At 46.5% G+C, this 16,505-nt stretch overlaps 1 protein-coding gene across 4 annotated transcripts in view; it reads left to right on the top strand.

Annotated features, from left to right (window-relative positions):
* Positions 1-3,526: 3,526 nt before the first annotated feature.
* Positions 3,527-16,505, top strand: part of FNIP2 (folliculin interacting protein 2) — a 33,604-nt gene continuing 20,625 nt past the window's right edge. The window contains exon 1 of one of the 4 annotated variants that reach the window (XM_065736236.1): positions 3,527-3,640. In XM_065736236.1, the coding sequence (XP_065592308.1) occupies positions 3,546-3,640 (95 nt within the window). In that variant the 5' untranslated portion in view covers positions 3,527-3,545. Of the gene's footprint in view, positions 3,641-12,011; positions 12,545-16,505 lie in introns of those variants that run through there. The other 3 variants (XM_065736238.1, XM_065736235.1, XM_065736237.1) reach the window with 3 other exon arrangements.

The following is a 16,505-nucleotide window of genomic DNA, read 5'->3' as shown; positions in this document are numbered from 1 at the left end:
GCCGCGTCCCGCTCCGCCCACCGGCTGCACTGCGGCGTGGAGTGGGGGGGGGTGGGGGATGGAAGGAGGACGGGGCTCCCGTGTGGGTTTGGAGAAACGCAGGGCTTGCGACAGGCTGTGATCCGAGGAAGACGTGCGAGCTGTCAGACGCCGACTCGTTCCTGTTTTCCTGAGCTCTGAAAGCAAAACGCGTTTCTTCTCAAGGCGCGATCGCCTCAGTAGCCGTGCTGGAGCAAACCATCCCTCCCGGCCATTCGTGTTTGAGGCAAACCATCCCTGCCGGCCACCCACGTTGGACAGAGAATGTGGAAGCCATCAAGAAGCAAATGCACTCCCCACAACCTAAATCCCGGACCGAAAGAAGAGACACGGCAGCGCTGATATTAGCAACCCTGCGCTGCATGCTGGCAGCTCGCATCTGGGGAGCAGCAGTGATTCATCCGTCCAGCAGCAGGCTCACACACTGCTGCGTTCCTGGCCAAGTTGGAAGGGTTTATACTCCAGATTAGTAATTGGTATTACAGTAGTTGTTCAGAAGTCCCCGCGTGCATTGTACTTTAGAGGTACAACAAGAGAAGAAATCCGTGTCCCAAGCAGCTTGCAGTCCACCCGCTGTGTCTGTGCTAAGGCTCTGCTGACAGGAGACAGCCTCTCTGTGCAACCTGTTCCAGCGTCTCACCACCTTCTCAGTAAAGAATTCTTTCCTGACATCTACTCTAAATCTGCCTTCTTCCAGTTTAAAGCCATTTCCTCTCGTCCTGTCATTACCTGTCCTTTAAAAAAAAAAAAAAAAAAAAAAAAACAACAACCTCCCCAGCTTTCCTGTAGGCTCCTTCAGGTCCTGGAAGGCCGCTATAAGATCCACCCAGAGCCTTCTCCACGCTGACGAGCCCCAGCTCTCAGCCTGCCCTCACAGGGGATGTGCTCCAGCCCTCTGATCATCTCCATGGCCTTCCTCTGGACCCCTCCAACAGCTCCATGTCCTTCTTGTGTTGGGGGCCCCAGAACTGGACACGCTACTCCAGGGATCTCAAGAGAGCGGAGCAGAGAGGCAGAATCCCTTTTCCTCAGGGCTGCTCTCAAGCCATCCTCTGCCCAGTCTGTATCTGCGCTCTCAGCTGAATTAAAATGCAACATTAACCCAAGAAGGAACCATATGTTCTTGACTCGCCATGTTTTAAAGAAGCAAAGTGTCTGCTGTGCTGACATGTCAGAAATTGAAAGAGAAGTCAGGCGAGCACTCCTCACTGACTTTCACATCATTTAGTTAAGAACCGGGGAAAAACAGGAGCGCTTCTTTACCTGTTATATTATCTCTGCTCAGTGCATGCAACTGAGCAGGGCATCACAGGACCTCAGGATGTGTGGAGGAGCAGCAGCATGGCCATGGCTTCAGGCCTGGGATGGAGGAGAGCTGCAGAGTATTGGCTGCCCTCTGAGTGGTGGTGTCACTGTGCTGGGGAGGGGGGACATGATTTCCATAGCTGGGCTCTGTGCCCTCCCTTTTGGTACAAATATATGTCCTATACACTTCTGTAAGTCCACCTAAGTTTGTGATGCTATTTATTGTTGTCACTGGTCACTGAAAGGGATTGCAATATCCAATTAGGGTAGCTGTTTGTAATGATGTAGAAAGCATTTTTGATGTGGGTAGGACGGAGTCCAAGATGAAGCAGAGGTTGGCATGGATTTAAAGGCAAGAGCACAGCCTGCAAATAGGAAGTCCCACAGTGGATTTTGCCATTGAAAATCTAGGATAGGAGATCTCCTGCTGAGCTTCAGATGGAGTCCCAGGCAGGAGGCTGAGGAATACAGTCTGCCAACGCTGTGCAGAGGAACAAAACAGGTCCTAGACAAGTGCTTGAACATCCGCAGTTGTGTTTGTCTTCATGCTGTTCCATACCTTTGCTTCAGGAAACCTGACAGAATACGTTAGTAAAAGCAGTGGTTACAGAGGGCTGTAAATCCCTATCAGCCTGTACACATGACAGTTCTTAACAAACTACTCAGTATTTGCAGGTTGGTGATTGAAAGAAGAGATCCTTTCGCTGATCTTTCTACTTTTGATACTGAAGTCTGTTAAAAACAGAATGTTTCATTTCACACATTAATAATTACCATTACTTTTGAAACAATTTCCTCACACAGCGGCTTCTCTTTAAGCTTTCATTTCTAAACGACTGCAGCTTCCATGTAAAAAGAGAGAGAAACTGCTTATCTATATTAAGGCAGCATCTCTGTGGCATTTCTCAGGGGCTGGGAAAAGTTGCTGCAGCAACAGCACGCATTACATAACGCTGCATTCAGTGCAGGATGATGGAGCTGCTCTGCAGGGGCTGGGCTCCCAGGCGCTCTGTTGCTGTCAGTCTCTACCCCTGCCTGAAAAGTGGAATGCATTTTAGAACAGGCTTTTAAAGTTCTCTGTGGAGGGTAATTTAGGCTTACCGTGCTAAACAGTAATAATAACAACGTGCAGAGGCGATAATTCCAGGCATTAACGGATAACACCTTTTCCTCAGCAGCAGTAAAAATCAGATTGCATTTAGATTGCAGAATCCAAAATGGAGCTGATGCTTTGCAAAGTGTAGCGAGGCTCAACCTGCCCTTGTGTAACTCCACGGAGCCTGCAGAAACACTGTCTTGCTCTAACTGGCCTTTGCTTGAGAGATGGTGTGCCATTTTTCTTTACATCTGCTCATATTTTGCACTCCTGGGACAGCGTTCTTTAAAGCCAAACTCTGTTTGGGATGGGGTGGTGCATACAGACTATAAAAGTTGTTTTCAGATGAAAGCTAAACCAGGCATTTTGGTGGTGTTGTTGTTTTTGTTGTTTTTTGTGCACAAATGCATCCAACGTGCCCCAGCTGCTGCCAGTCATTCTGCCCACAGGACCAGCCTACAACCAGTCCAACATAAAACCCTGTGAGGTGTTCACGATGTGGGCTCCCTAAGCCAACCTGTTTAGTCTGTGGTTCTTCCCTCACTGGCCGCCATCGCTTGACGTGGTGGCAGCCACAACATTTGCAGGGCTGTTCAGTGAGAATTACAGCGCAATGTTTATTTCTGGATTTGGGTGGTTACAGAATCACAGAATTGTAGGGGGTGGAATGGACCTCTAGAGATCATCGAGTCCAACCCCCCTGCCAAAGCAGCTCCCCAGCCCTGGGTGAACGGCACGGAGCTGCATCAAAGGAGAGTTGGGGGTGCTTAGCAAAAGCTTCTTCATCAGAGTGTGGCGGGCATGCCCCAGATACCACGAGTACACAGAACACGTGGAACTCATACTCATCACTCCTCCACCCACGCGGGGCTCGTGTCCCTTTAAGGCTGGCTCCGGGGGGCGGGGCCTGACGCTGCGCTCAGCCAATGAGACCCGTCCGAGGGGCGCGGTTCCTAGGCGTCCGCGTCCCCGCGGCCGTTGTGCGGGAGCGGGCGCAGTCCGGGCCCGGCGGCCCTCGCCTCCTCCGCGGGGATGAAACCGCTGCCCGCCGCCGTCTGAGCCGCTCCGCAGGGCGGGACGGGGCGGGGCGGGGCGGGGCGGCAGCATGGCCCCCACTCTGCTGCAGAAGCTCTTCAACAAAAGGAGCGCTGGCGCGGCGGCCCCCGGCGGCCGTGCTCCCGGGGAGGGGCCCGCGTTCAGGTGAGCTGGGGTTGGCGGGGTGAGAGGGGAATGGCTTCGGCTCGTGCCGCGCTGGGGAGCAGGGCTGGGTGGAGGGCTGAGCGCGTCGTGGTCTAACAGCTGAGCCTGCGTTGGGAAGGATTTTGGATGCTTTTGTTGGTTCGTGAGGTCGTCCCGCGTTCGGTGCCTGTCCTGCTGTGTGTGCATCTCTTAAGCAGCCCTCTGAGACCGATGCTGCTCGGTTTCCTCGGGCCTTGGACACCCAGAGCAGTAGCAGACTTAGAAATGACTCCTGTAGGTAATAGCTCCCAAGTTTACCTGATTTGACAACTTTTTTTCCTCCCCCTCGGTATTGCACTAGTTCATTTTGCATTTTATAGCGTTCCCAGGAGTGCATCAGCCTTATAATCTGCCTGTGAGGGGTGCTGCTTGTGCTTGCTCTCTTGTCCCCCTCTCCTTTCACTGGATCTAAAATTTAACCGAGCTGCTTCCTCTCTTTAGTTCTAGAGAAAAGCAGGCTGTTCGTGGATGCTGCTCGCCAGGATGAGCTGGCACAGTCTCGAGCCGTGGTGCCTGTAGCTCAGTGTCGAGCCACATGAAATGGTTCTTGGCTGCAGGAGCATTAACATTTTAATTTGGACCAGGAGTGCTCTTTTAAAGAAATCCTCTCAATTGTTTCCACTTAGAGAAGTTTGGCTCCTGTAGCCAAGTGGCTTCGGTGTGCAATCCTGCAGGATTGAATGAAATGAGAAAGCTCTCCAACCACAGAGCGTTCAGTCCTCAGAGTAGGCTACCACTGCTGAAACAGAAAACCTCACAACGTGCACGGTGTGGGTGTCAGGTCCTTAGCACCAATTATTTTATTGCTGTGTGTGGATCCAGTCCTGCTGGGCTGCACTACGTGCTAATGGCAGCACAGCCCTTACCTGCTGGGCGAGAAGGAAGTAAACACAAGATACAGGCTTTAATGAAGTGCTGTCAGGATAGCACCACCCTTCAGAACAATGGGCCTACAGGGTGGTAGAAGGGCAGCATTTAGAACTGTACAATATCTTATTTCTCTCTGAAAAAAATAAGTAAATAAATAAATGAAAACAGCTGGGGAGCATTTGAGTGCTTGTGGCATGATATTGTATTTGTTCTAGGCAGGTCTTCAGGTGTTTTTTTATTACTACTGATTTTGCTTCCCCTCAGTAAAAAATTATCTGCATGTGTGTATGCATACGCATCTCTTATTCGCTTATCAAATGTTATTCCCCTTCCAAGATGGGTCTCGAGTAGTTTTTGTGGATTTTGGAGTGCTCAGCAGAAGAGCAGCTATTAGGGCAGAAACAAGCCATCCTCCTCCCCTAGAATTTCTAATGTAATAACCTCAAAGTTTATGTCGTGACTAGAATATCCCGAGGGCTAAACACGTCACTGTTGGCATTGGCTGGCTTTAAGACGGCGCTTTGTGAGGAGGCAACGTAAAATAGGCAGGAATTTTATTTTACGTGGGTCCTGTAAAAAAGAAAGTTAATTCAGCTGGGTTCAAAACTTGCAAACAGGCTCTTCAGCTTTAAATGCCAGCTGCTCCTTCTGGTGCCTATTATGGAACGGATGTCACGTTGTAGCTGCAGGATATCTATCTGCTAACAGTTTGTTGTGTTGGTGTATGAGATCATTTGTCTGGCAGTTGATATTAATAATTCCTTTGGTCATAGCGCTGAAATGCTCGGTGAGATCCTACTCACTAGGCATTATTTCACAGCATTTATTAGCAGCTTAGCAATGTTCCACCTTCTGAAAAAGGAAAGGAAGCGGTGGCGAGCTTTGCATATGCTTGCCATGGCAGTTTGTTATATGTGTTAGAAGGAAACACTCCTGTAGCCTAATTAGGTTTCTCTTAGGCTTCTTCAGGGGGGGCTGTTTTGGATGAATGCAAGCAAGACCCAAGTCCTCTGGCTTTTGACTTTCGCAGGAACCAAGGTTATTCTCCCTCATAATGCTGTCTGGCTTTCCCTTCCACCAGAGGCTTCTGTTGCTGAACAGCCTCTTGGCTTTGCTCTGAGACTAGCTCTTGTTCTCTCTTAAGGCTGCAAGAAGAAACCCGCTATGTGGCATTTCTGTTGGTGGCTTTTGTTGTTGTTGGTTTCTTTTTACACCACAGTTGACGTTCAGAGAGGTGAACGTACCTTGATCATTTCATTTACTGACATAAAAAGATGTGCTCTTGCTTGACTGAACGAATTGGTTCTACCAGTGGGTTATCTTGTTTTTGGTTTACAGGTGGGCTTCACTAAACTCTGTTGAAGTAATGAAAAAGCTTTATTAACTATCAGGAGGGCTGGAGGATGGCAGAGATGCGATGGGAGCGTCGTAGTCATCGGTTACGTTGTCCTACTTCGATGTTGTTCATTTGTAGTAGTGGCTTTTCATTGTGGTTTTGGTCTGAGTGGTGACAGCCTGCTGGAAGGCGGGTGAGATCAGTTGTGACTAAGTAGCTGGGGTCAGCTGGGCCAGAGGATGGAGTAATTCCTTCCACAAAAGCAGTCTATCTCTTGTTCTGGTACTTCAGTAATATTGAAGCTGTTCAGTCCTTTCTCTTCCAGAGAGAATTCCTTGGGTTAGTAGTAGCTGCGTGTGCTGCAAGTGTCAACAAGGGACTCCTTCCTCTGGGTGTTCCCTGCGATGCTGACAAACATTTGCTTTCATTTGTAATGTACTTAGTGCTTGGGCAGCATCCACAGGCTGCTCCTGAGCAGAAGACTCAGCTTTAGAGCTGTGTGTTCTGTATTTGCAGCACTTGGCCCTACTAAGTGTACCCTTGATTAGGAGAGCGGCATGGTCTTGAACAGAGTGCCATAAGAATGTTCTTATGCTGTGCTAATTATCACTCCTTGCCATGTGAGGGTTCTCGTGAGTACAGCTGCAGCTCTATGAGGCAGTATTTGAGAAAAGGAGGACTTAGAATTGGGTATTTTGTGTGTGAAGGTACCAGACGTGGCTGGTCTGTCCCTTTGCAAGCACTTCCTTGTGATGGAGTTCTGTTCAGCCACATCGGCAGTAACCATCCCGGGCATGGTGATTCCCCCTGCCTGTTGTCAACCACTTCCACGTGTGCACTTACCTCCAAGCTTTACTAACCTTCATGCTCAAGTTCTTCTCCATTTGACTTTCTCCTCGTGCTGACAGTTCTCACTGCCTTTCTTCCTGTGCTCCATCTGCCCTATTTGCATGCATCAGCTGCATAAACATTTGTAGCAGCGTCAAGCTGTGTATACAAGATTGAGATCACAAGACAAGCTTTAGCACAGACTGCAAGGTGAAGCTCTGCTGAGGCACTGAGAGGGCTGGCTCAGGGAGTTCGGTTATACGTCTGTCTTTCCAGACCTGATTAGGGCAAGTAGTGGTGCTTTTATGTGAGTGCAGCCAAAATATTTCTGTTTTGCCGGTCAACACACATCCTGGATGGCGGGGAGGTGGTTAGAATTGCAGTGATTAATAGGTATGGGGGTTTTAAATAACATGTACTGTTGTTACAACTGACTCATGATTTTCTTCGCATGAATTGTGCTGAAATGAAACTCGAGCTCCATCTATGTCATGCAATTACTGAATCAGTGTGGAGCTTTCTCTGCAGCGTGTTCTTACCTAAACGTCATGCGGTTCAGCGTTTCCCCTCCGAGGTGCTCAGGGAAGTTTCAGATGTACTAATGAATTAGCTGTATTATGTAAACAAGCTGTCAATACTTGTTTACTTGTCTCATAGAAGTTGTTCAAAATCTGCAACTTGAGGATGAGCTTACAGTCATGCAGGTTGTCTGTTTTCTTTGTTTCTGTGTGTGGCCCTATTAATTCCTTCAAGTATTACTGAATGGAGTGCTCGTATCTGTCATTTGTCCTTGCCTTTCTCCCAGAATGAACATTTATAATCTTCATTTTTCAACGCTCTGTTCCACTGGAAAGCTGATGGGCCTCATTTCTTTTTAAGTCATGGCTTTTTAGACGATGTGATCAGGGACCTGTTCCCATTCCAGGAAGGAACGTTGGTAACCTCTTAGGCAGGCAAAAGGAGGAAGGCAGTTAGGTGCAGTTTTGTCCAGCAGTGCAGCAGCAGAGTTCAGTCTGTGTGTTAAAGGTCTGCTCTTGGGAAATGGACTGCAGTGGTGTGGGAGGATGTCACCTTCTCCCATGATAGAGTTATTCACTGGATACTTATCACTTCCACAGCAGTGTTGATAGGATTCTCTATCCTATTGGAGCCCTTCTCATCCTGTTGGTGTAAAGGTCAGTGATGTAACCATCTCCTGCAGCAGTTTGTGCTAAGCTATCAGACTTGGAGGGCTCGTGTGTTCTGGTCCTCAGCTGCGTTGAGATGACTGTAACAAAGAGCTGGGAATTGGTAACCATTTTGGTTTGCTTGGCAGATAATCGTTGTGACGTGTATCTGAAGCCTTCCTGGTTGTTGGCTTTTAGCCTGGAGGAAGGTTGCTCTCAAGTGGTATAGCCAACTGAAACAGATTCAGGAGTGCCAGCTTCTGCCTTGCCTCCCATTAAATGAGTTTCTACATAGCATCAAGTTAAAGAGTTGGAAAAATTAACCCTCTCTGTCAGGGTACAATTTATAACCTCTGTCTGTACTTACTGAGCACTCAGTGGTCTCACAAGTGATTCCAAGTTTGAGAATGAGCGAACTGTGTTTTTTAATTGAGTTGTCCTGAACCTTCTTAACCGCTACGGATTCCTTACGGGCCTGCTCATAATCTCAGGAGAAAGTTATGTCCATAGTAGTGTACTTGCTTATGCAATGTTTCAGTGGGGATCAGTGACAGGCCTCGACCAACTCTTACCTGTTCACAAGGAGGATAGGTTCTGATGTAGTAAATAGACAATTGCTACGTTTAGTTTGATGACTTTTTAGAAGTTTTAGGTTGTTTCCACGTTACCAAACATGTGGAAAGTACTCCTGTTGCACCTGGCTCTTCTCTCTGTTTTTTTTGTTCGTTTTTTGCTTTTGGTCTATATCTCTTACAGTTGACAATTTTAGCACATTTCTGGGTGTGAGCAGCTCGCGTTTATAAGCCTGACTGGGTAAACTTTCAATATAACACCATTATATTGGGTAAAATGTTCAGGAATCTGAATAGTTAGAGTGGTTGACCTACTTTAAGCAAGAGGCCATTTCATAACTTAATGACTACTTATACATTCAAAATCCTATGCAATTGGTATAGTAAACAAAACGTAAGTCTCTCGTGTAGTGTATTGCAGTAAGGCTGCATTTGCTGTGGCTAAAATGTGGTTTGTTTGGTTTTGTCTCTCATTTCATTGAGAAGGTGTTGTATTAGGAGTGATGTAACTACCCGAACTTGTACAGGGTTCTGAGACTTGACTTCTTTCCTTTGTGGTGAAACGTAAAAATAAATACATACAAGACTTCCAGGGCTTGGTGCTGGAAAGTTACCTCCAGTGCCATCGGATTGAGGGTTAAGGAAAGTGTTTTGGATGGAATAGACAAACGACCATAACAACCAGAACAAAAAAAAAACAACCCAACAATATTTTTGGCTATAACTAATGAAAAATGCCGGAGCTGACGTTACATCCATCTGCGTTATCACTTCATTCTATCTAAGTCAGGATTTCCTGGCATTCATCTATGGAGGGGCGATGGACTTTGCTGTTCTTGCTGTAGCAACTTTTGGGTGGTCATGTATGGCTCCTTGTGCACGTTTTCCTGCCGGCTGGGTAAATGCCTCAGGTGATCCATCAGTGGTTCAGGCTGTGATTCAACAGTTCCCATACAACCTGTAAATTTGATGTTAAAACTTGTTACTAAGCTGCGTTCTGTTCAGTTTTTAGTTGCTTGGTGTTCTTAGCAAAAGGATGCCTTGGTGGCAATGAAAGTAATACCTCGCCTATATTCCCATGGAAACTGTGACTGATGCAGAGAGCACAACAAGGCTATTTGATAAAGCAGATTCGCAGCTACAAAACGTTATTTTTCAGCATAGGCACCACCGTTAGCTATGCATAGATAGATGGTAGGTCTGAGATCAGCCCGTACCTTCACACAGTGCTGAAATGCTCCACGAGCTGCTTCGGCACTGTGAGTACCAGATTGTGCCTTGCGTTGCAGCCAGGATACGTCCTGAAATGTGCAAAGTTCGCTTCCCTCCCCCTCTGTTCAAAGGAGGTTGAAAGCGAAGGGCAGAAAAGCTGGTAGGAGCAGGGACTAGTACTCGTCCCGTGTTCTGGCCGAGGCAGCAGCCCGACGTGCCTTGGCAGTGTCTGCTTTCAGTAGCTGTGTTCCTGGACGCCGGCCCACTCACATGGTGCTGCTGCAACAAGGGACATGTGAGCTGTGTTAGGCCAGACCTGGTGCTGAGGCAGCAGGAGGCCGAGGCCTGGGACCTGTGCTGCTTGCTCCTGCTTGGCACGGCTGCAGCGACAGCTGGGAGCTGCTTCCTGGAGCTTTCGTTATCTCTCTGAAGCAGACAAAGCCTGTCTGTGAGCAAGGGAGCCTTTGCTTCTTCGCTGTCGACAAGATTCCTGCTGTAAAACCACTTCTGCAGAATACGTGACTGAATTTGGATGAACTGAGATCTCCCAGCTGGAGAGCTGTTGGGGTTACAGTTAGCTAGCAACTCAAAACATTTTATGCTGGTTACAGTGCTACTCCAAACTTGTTTTTTTTACCTTTTTTTATTTAACACCATCACTGACACGCTGCATGAAACCTAGCTCCCAAACTTCTCACTTACAGATAAGCTTCAGAACAGCGAATCCAAGCTTCTGAATGTTGTCCAAGTTGCGAAACGCTGCTTTAGTAGGCTGTTCTCTGTGGCTGGGGGAAGCTGATGTGTGCACTTTATGGTGGCTTTAACTTGGCATGAGACTGCTTGTCAGGTGTGTGTGCGTGGAATGATGCTGCTTTTTGATGGAGATGGTGAAAAACGATACCAACCATGCAGAAGTCGTGTATTCCCTGGCAGTAAGCAGTTCAGGGAGTTGTGTGTCTGCAGTGAGCGTATACACCCAGTGTTGTTTACTTTTCCATGCAGCAGCGTGTGAAATTGTTCTTACAAAAAGGCAACATCTGTGGGCAGTGATCTGACATTGAGAACTGTGCCACAGCTCTTCGTATGGGAGAACTGGAGCTGGGAGAGAGGTGCTGCAAATGACATGTTCCTTCACTTGTTGCGTGACTAATCTGCAACGTATCCAGCCTAACTTGTGTGAAACTACTAACTATGTATCATGCTGGAACAAGGTGGTTCAGCTAAGGTTAAACACTGCTTTACCATATTAGGACTGCTTTAGATGATGGTGGAAAGAGAATGTGGTGTGGCATTGGCACATGGGGCATGGTTCTAGTCTCTGACCCTGGGATTTAATTGGATGCTTCGAAACTCTGCGCCCATTTCCCTCATCCAAATCTGGGGCGGCTGTGTGTGTAACTGGTACGGAGTTTGGTTGTTCCTCCTGTGTCTGAGCAAGGTGTGCAGCGTTGCTGAGCTCCAGCTGACCGCTTGTCTTTTGTCTGAGGTTTGTAAGCTGTAGCTTACAGGACTTACTAAATGCCTGCCAGGAGAACGTGGCACTGTTCAGCAGGTTGCATACACTGCTGGGTTTTGACATCTTGTCTAACTCTCCTGCTGTATTTCTGGGTGACCATTAGCGAGGTTAGTTTCCCTTTTTAATTTAGAAGGGGAATAATAGCTTGGCTGTCACCTCACAGAATGTTGAAACTCCACTGATAGGGGGGGAAAAAAGCCGTGTGAGAGGAGTTACCAGCGTTTGTATGGATGTTTTTATTTAATCATTTTATATCTTTTAAAGCAACGGTGGGAAAGAGGCCTCAGTTCTTCAGTAGAATTGCATGAACTTGAACTAAGTGTGACGTTCCATTGGTCTGATTAAAATTGGGTACAATCTTTGCTGTGAAGTCTTTTATCAGAGCCATTGAATTGTTTTAATAGGCTTGTGACTGAGTTCTCACACACCAGCAGCATCGATGACAAACTGGTTGTTTTCCCATCTTTCTTTCCAAAACAATGCTTTGAAACTCTCGACCAAGAGTAAATGCCTTTTGTCCTTGAAAGCAAAACCATCGTGGTGCAGAACAGCGAGTGTTTCTTGGTGGTGGTTTCCAGTCCCCCGTAAACCATATGGCCACGATGACAGGCTCCTATTTGCTGCTGCACTATATGAGGTTGCTAGGAGTCGGTTGCTAGGAGTCGTCAGATGACACTTGCTCACATGAGAGCCATTAACAGGGTGTTGTAGCCAGTGTTAGGACAACCTTGCAACGAAGGGCGAGTCACTGCAAAAGCAACTATGCTTTTTTTTTAAGAGGCCATATGGTTTGGTCTTGTGACTACATAATTGCCAGCTACCTAATCACACACCAGGAAACAAACACAGTTTAAGTCAATATTAGCTGTTGTATCTTGCTGCAGCTTTGCGCCGGGCTTGGTAGGAAACCAACAGCAGCAAGAGGATGGCTGCTGAATCTTGGAGGCTGAGTCTGCTCTTCTGTCTGGAATAACCACAGCGGTCCTGTAGCTAACTTCACAGATGGCATGTAGAATATATGAAGATCTCTTTGCCTCCTCTTCCTCCAACAAGAAGTCACTGGATTGTGTCCCTGCATAGGGAAGAAATCTGACAGGAGTAATCGTCATCAATGGTTGACCTGTAGCAAAGAAGTCTGCTTGAGGCTGTATCTCTTCAGCTCTTTCTGTGAGAAAAGAAAATGTGTGGGGGTACACCAAAAGCTACAAATGGCACAGGGGGGCAAATAGAGAAAGCAAGAAACAACAGCGACGTGCCGCTTGGGAATGATTTCTCTCGTACCAAGTTAGATGAAAGGATTAGAAAATCTCTGAGAGGCACAGGTGTCAGCTGTGCGAGCAGAGTGCCGAGGCTGCTGCAAAGCTGGTATGTATGTAACTTTGACACATAAGGCGTTTGGCACTCTCTGAAGAATAATGGACTCTTTTTACTTAAGTTATATAACCTTACCTTCTTTTTCTAATTGCTTTTCCACTTTTTAATTTACTTTTTGGCTGTTTCTGCATTAGTGGGTCAGATAGCACTGGTTTGCAGGCAGGAGAGAATGCTATGGGTGGGGGGGGGAAATAGAAGGGGCAACCCTCTGCTTTGCTCGTAGATGGTCTCTGGATCAAGCACTGTGTGTCAGTAACCCGGAGCAGGAACAGCATTTACATTGTGCCTTTGTTGAGGTGTGTGCTAGCACGTCTCCAATGTTTGAGTCTGCTGCTCCGTGTGTGAGAACATACAACGCTCATCAACAGCATTAGCTAACTGTTCTGCATTCAGGACTACTTTTAGAGAAAGCAGCAGAACAGTCTATGGATTTGAGGCTGCTTATTTCCCTCACCTGACAATGTTGCACTGAAGTAGTGGTTAGTCACTTTCTAAGGTCTGCTAAAGTATTCTTCAAATACAAATAAATGGGTCACTATTTCAGTTATGGCATGCGTTCCGTTTGCTTCGAAAGTGAATTAAGAGCTTTGTTAATAACAAAAAAAGAGAAATGATTGAGGCTCTCTAAATGTCTATTAGCTGAGAATACTGATTTAAGGCAGAATGGGGCAGGCCTTTATGGCTGCCTTCCAGAAGCAAGCAGTTGTGCTTTCCCCTCGGTGAGACTTGAGCCTCAGTGTCTCTGATCTGCTAACAGAAGAAGCTGTGCAACAGCCAAAGGGCAGTGACTTATGTGCCACTTATGTGCAAAGTAGACTTAAATTTAATCAGGAATTGTCCTTATTAATGTTGTCAGCATAGAAAAGCTGGTTTTCCTGTTGTATGACCGTAGACTTCTTGATGTTATTTCTTTAGACTTGAGGGTGCTGTTTATTCTGGCACCTTCCAGATGTGGGAAAGATCCTCTCCGGAGGTGAGCTTAGGCTGAATGGCTCAAACAGACTGCTGATGCTGAAGGGAGTAGTGTGACGTTGCCTCTTTGTCCTTTGCTTTCTGGCAGCATGCTCTTGTCCTTTTTCTCCTTTTGCTGGCTCCAGTTGTTCCAAACCTTCTGGAACCGACTTCCCTTAGGGAGTCAACTCACCTTGGTAAGCAGGCACCAGGAACAAGAAAACCCGATTAACGTTCTCAGGAGCCTCAATACTTAGTTGAAATATCCAGGGCACTTGCGCCCTTTCCTGGAGGTATCCAGCTCCAAGGATGAGGTGAGTTAGCATAACTCATGCTGCCACCAGGAGGTGGAGGTTGTGTTGCCTTATGCTTATCCCCTTTTTATGCAACGTTTTTGAGACACTTTCTTTTGCCTGGGGTGGATTTCCGTTGTGCAAACTTTAGCCAGAGTCCAGCAATTACTACAGCCAACTCGAGTGATAGAGGATGGTCACAACAGTTAGGAAAAAGGGAGAAAGGATTTATTAAGGAAACAAACAGGACAACAAAACCCTGTTTATTTTGTTAGTAAAATTTCTTTTAAAATAAAACCGTGCTTCTTAAGCGATCTGACACAGAACACGTTGTTTTTGTGTGGGAGGTTTTAGCATCGTGTTTTACTAAGTAATTCTCTAGTAAGAGTGGAAGATGTGAAATCTCTTCTTACAAATATTTTACATATTCAGCATTGAAGAGAACTTGCATTTTGAGACCTTTTTAAAGGTAACTGTTGTTTCTCAGAAGTAGTGATGGTATCCCGTTCTGTACGGAACATCATCAAGAGTGATGGCACTTGCCCGGGGAGTTACCTTGTTTGCTGATGGGAAGTAACACCTTCATTAGTAGGTACATAAGTAAAATTACTTATGGAGCTATCACGCCATTTCTTCAGGTACTTGAAGTATGGTTAGGTAAGCTGTTTTAGGCAGAAGCAGAGGAAGAGGAAACAATCAAGAACATGTCAGTTTGGATTTTACCAAATGAATGTAAGGGATACAGTCTCAAGAGGTGGCGTTGGGGAGTGTTGCTGAAAAGCCAACCCAGGTTTGATTAGCTGTCAGTATTTTGTAGCTGGTACTGAAAAGACTGGGATATCCTTGAAAGAGTCCAGCAGAGGGGGCTACAAAGATGTCAAAGGGTCTGGAACACCTCTCTTACGTGGAAAGGCTGAGAGACCTGGGGCTGTTCAGCCCTGAGAAAAGACTCAGAGGGGATGTGATCCATGTCTATGAGTGTCTAAGGAGTGGGAGGCAAAGGGACGAGGCTGGACTATTCTCAGCAGTGCGTGGTGATAGGATGAGGGGAAATGGCCACAAACTGCACAGATGTGTGTGGAGTGTTTTTCACAGTGCAGTGACAGAGCACTGGCACAGCTGCACAGAGAGGTGGTGGAGTCTCCTTCTCTGGAGATGTTCAAGACCTGCCTGGATGCCTACCTGTGCATCCTGGGCTGGGGAGCTGCTTTGGCAGGGGGTTGACGGTGAAAATTGATTAATACATTTGTAAATAATCAATCAAGCTGAACGTGTTGTACAGACCACATAGCAGCTTTTTATTTTTTAGGAAAAATAGATGTTTTGGTGTCTCTTTTTAGATGCAACTGATGCGAGAGCGCGTAAAGAAATTTCTTTTCATTAAACGTGTAAAGAAACAACAAGTTATGCAATGCAGAGGTGTGCTTCATTTTCCAGTGACTGGTTCTTTGTGTAAAAGAATCTTGCCTTTCTATCACAAGAGATAAAGAAACACAAAGAAGCATGTCTTTCAACACTGCTGTATTAACTTCCTGCTTATTTAAAGATAAGTAAACAGTGGTTTGGTTTTGGCTTTTATGCGCGTAAAATCGGAGCTTGTGTACTGCGAGTGTGTGTGCAATGTACCTTCAGCACTGTTCTTAGGAAATGGTCGAATGCTGCTTTGTTTTGGGGGCTGTATGTTATGCACACTGGCTTTAACAATGAAGGGTGGAAGTACTATAATCAGTCTGCTCATCCCCTTTTGTGTAAGGGGATAAAAATGCTGATCATCTGACTAGTCCTGTGCCTGGCACTGGCTTCCACGTGCAGGTAGTGAGACAATGGATTTATGTGCCTGTATAGCTTGCCTGTAGGTGTCCTTGATCTTACCAAATGATGTTTAATAGGATGGGTCATTTCTGTCATGTGTAGGACTGCTGCAAGGACTGCATCTGTGTGATGCGAAGCCTCCAGGTGAAGGCTGTGCTAAAATAAGCGTTTTGTAATAAAGTCTCTGTGGCCTTCGTAATAAAGCAGCATGCTTATTTCAGGAATGTTGTCATCTGCTGCAAAAATGTGTTAGTAAATGATCAGCTGTATACTGAAAAGGAATCAGAGCAGGAGGTGTTGAAAGGAGCTTATCCAGCTCATTGAGTAGAACAGCATGAAGTCTGCTGATATCTTTGACTCTTGTATTCAGTGTAACTGGATTTTGTAGTGGTGAGCTGAGAAACTATTAAAAGGTTTGTAAGACAGATGGTTTACTTGCAGTTGTGAGGTGTGTAAGGTCTTCAGGCAGCTATCAGCTGTGGAATCAGGACTGGTGTCATGCAGGTTCACTTAATGCTGTGATTCCCTTTGAAAGGGTAACTTGGAAAGAAATGTCTGGCACTCCTGGAGTTTCTTGAGGGAAGGTGTTAAAAGTGCATCGAGTTTCCTTGCTGTTGATGGCAAAATGACCTTTTGCATTGTTCCACGATCTAGCTTTGTGTGCCATGCCCTTAGGTATCGTACTTGCATCACCGCTTTAAAGTGGAGATGGGGATATGGTTTGTTCTGTTCAAAGGTATTTCAAATTAGTGTTAAATTCTCCAGATGAAGGAGAAAGATGCTCTGGAGAGTTTCACGTGATGATCTCCAGAGGTGCCATCACCCCCTGGGCAGCCTGGTCTGGTATGAAATGGGTTGGTTGGTGGCCCTGCCTGTGGCAGGGGGGGTTGGAGATT

The sequence above is a fragment of the Cyrtonyx montezumae genome, unplaced genomic scaffold (assembly GCF_038088225.1).
Source record: "Cyrtonyx montezumae isolate F1298 unplaced genomic scaffold, pur_monq_1.0 scaffold_2, whole genome shotgun sequence".
In the NCBI taxonomy this organism is placed as follows: Eukaryota; Metazoa; Chordata; class Aves; order Galliformes; family Odontophoridae; genus Cyrtonyx; species Cyrtonyx montezumae.
Note: the sequence above shows the minus strand (reverse complement) of the source record. Positions and strands in the feature narration are given on the sequence as shown.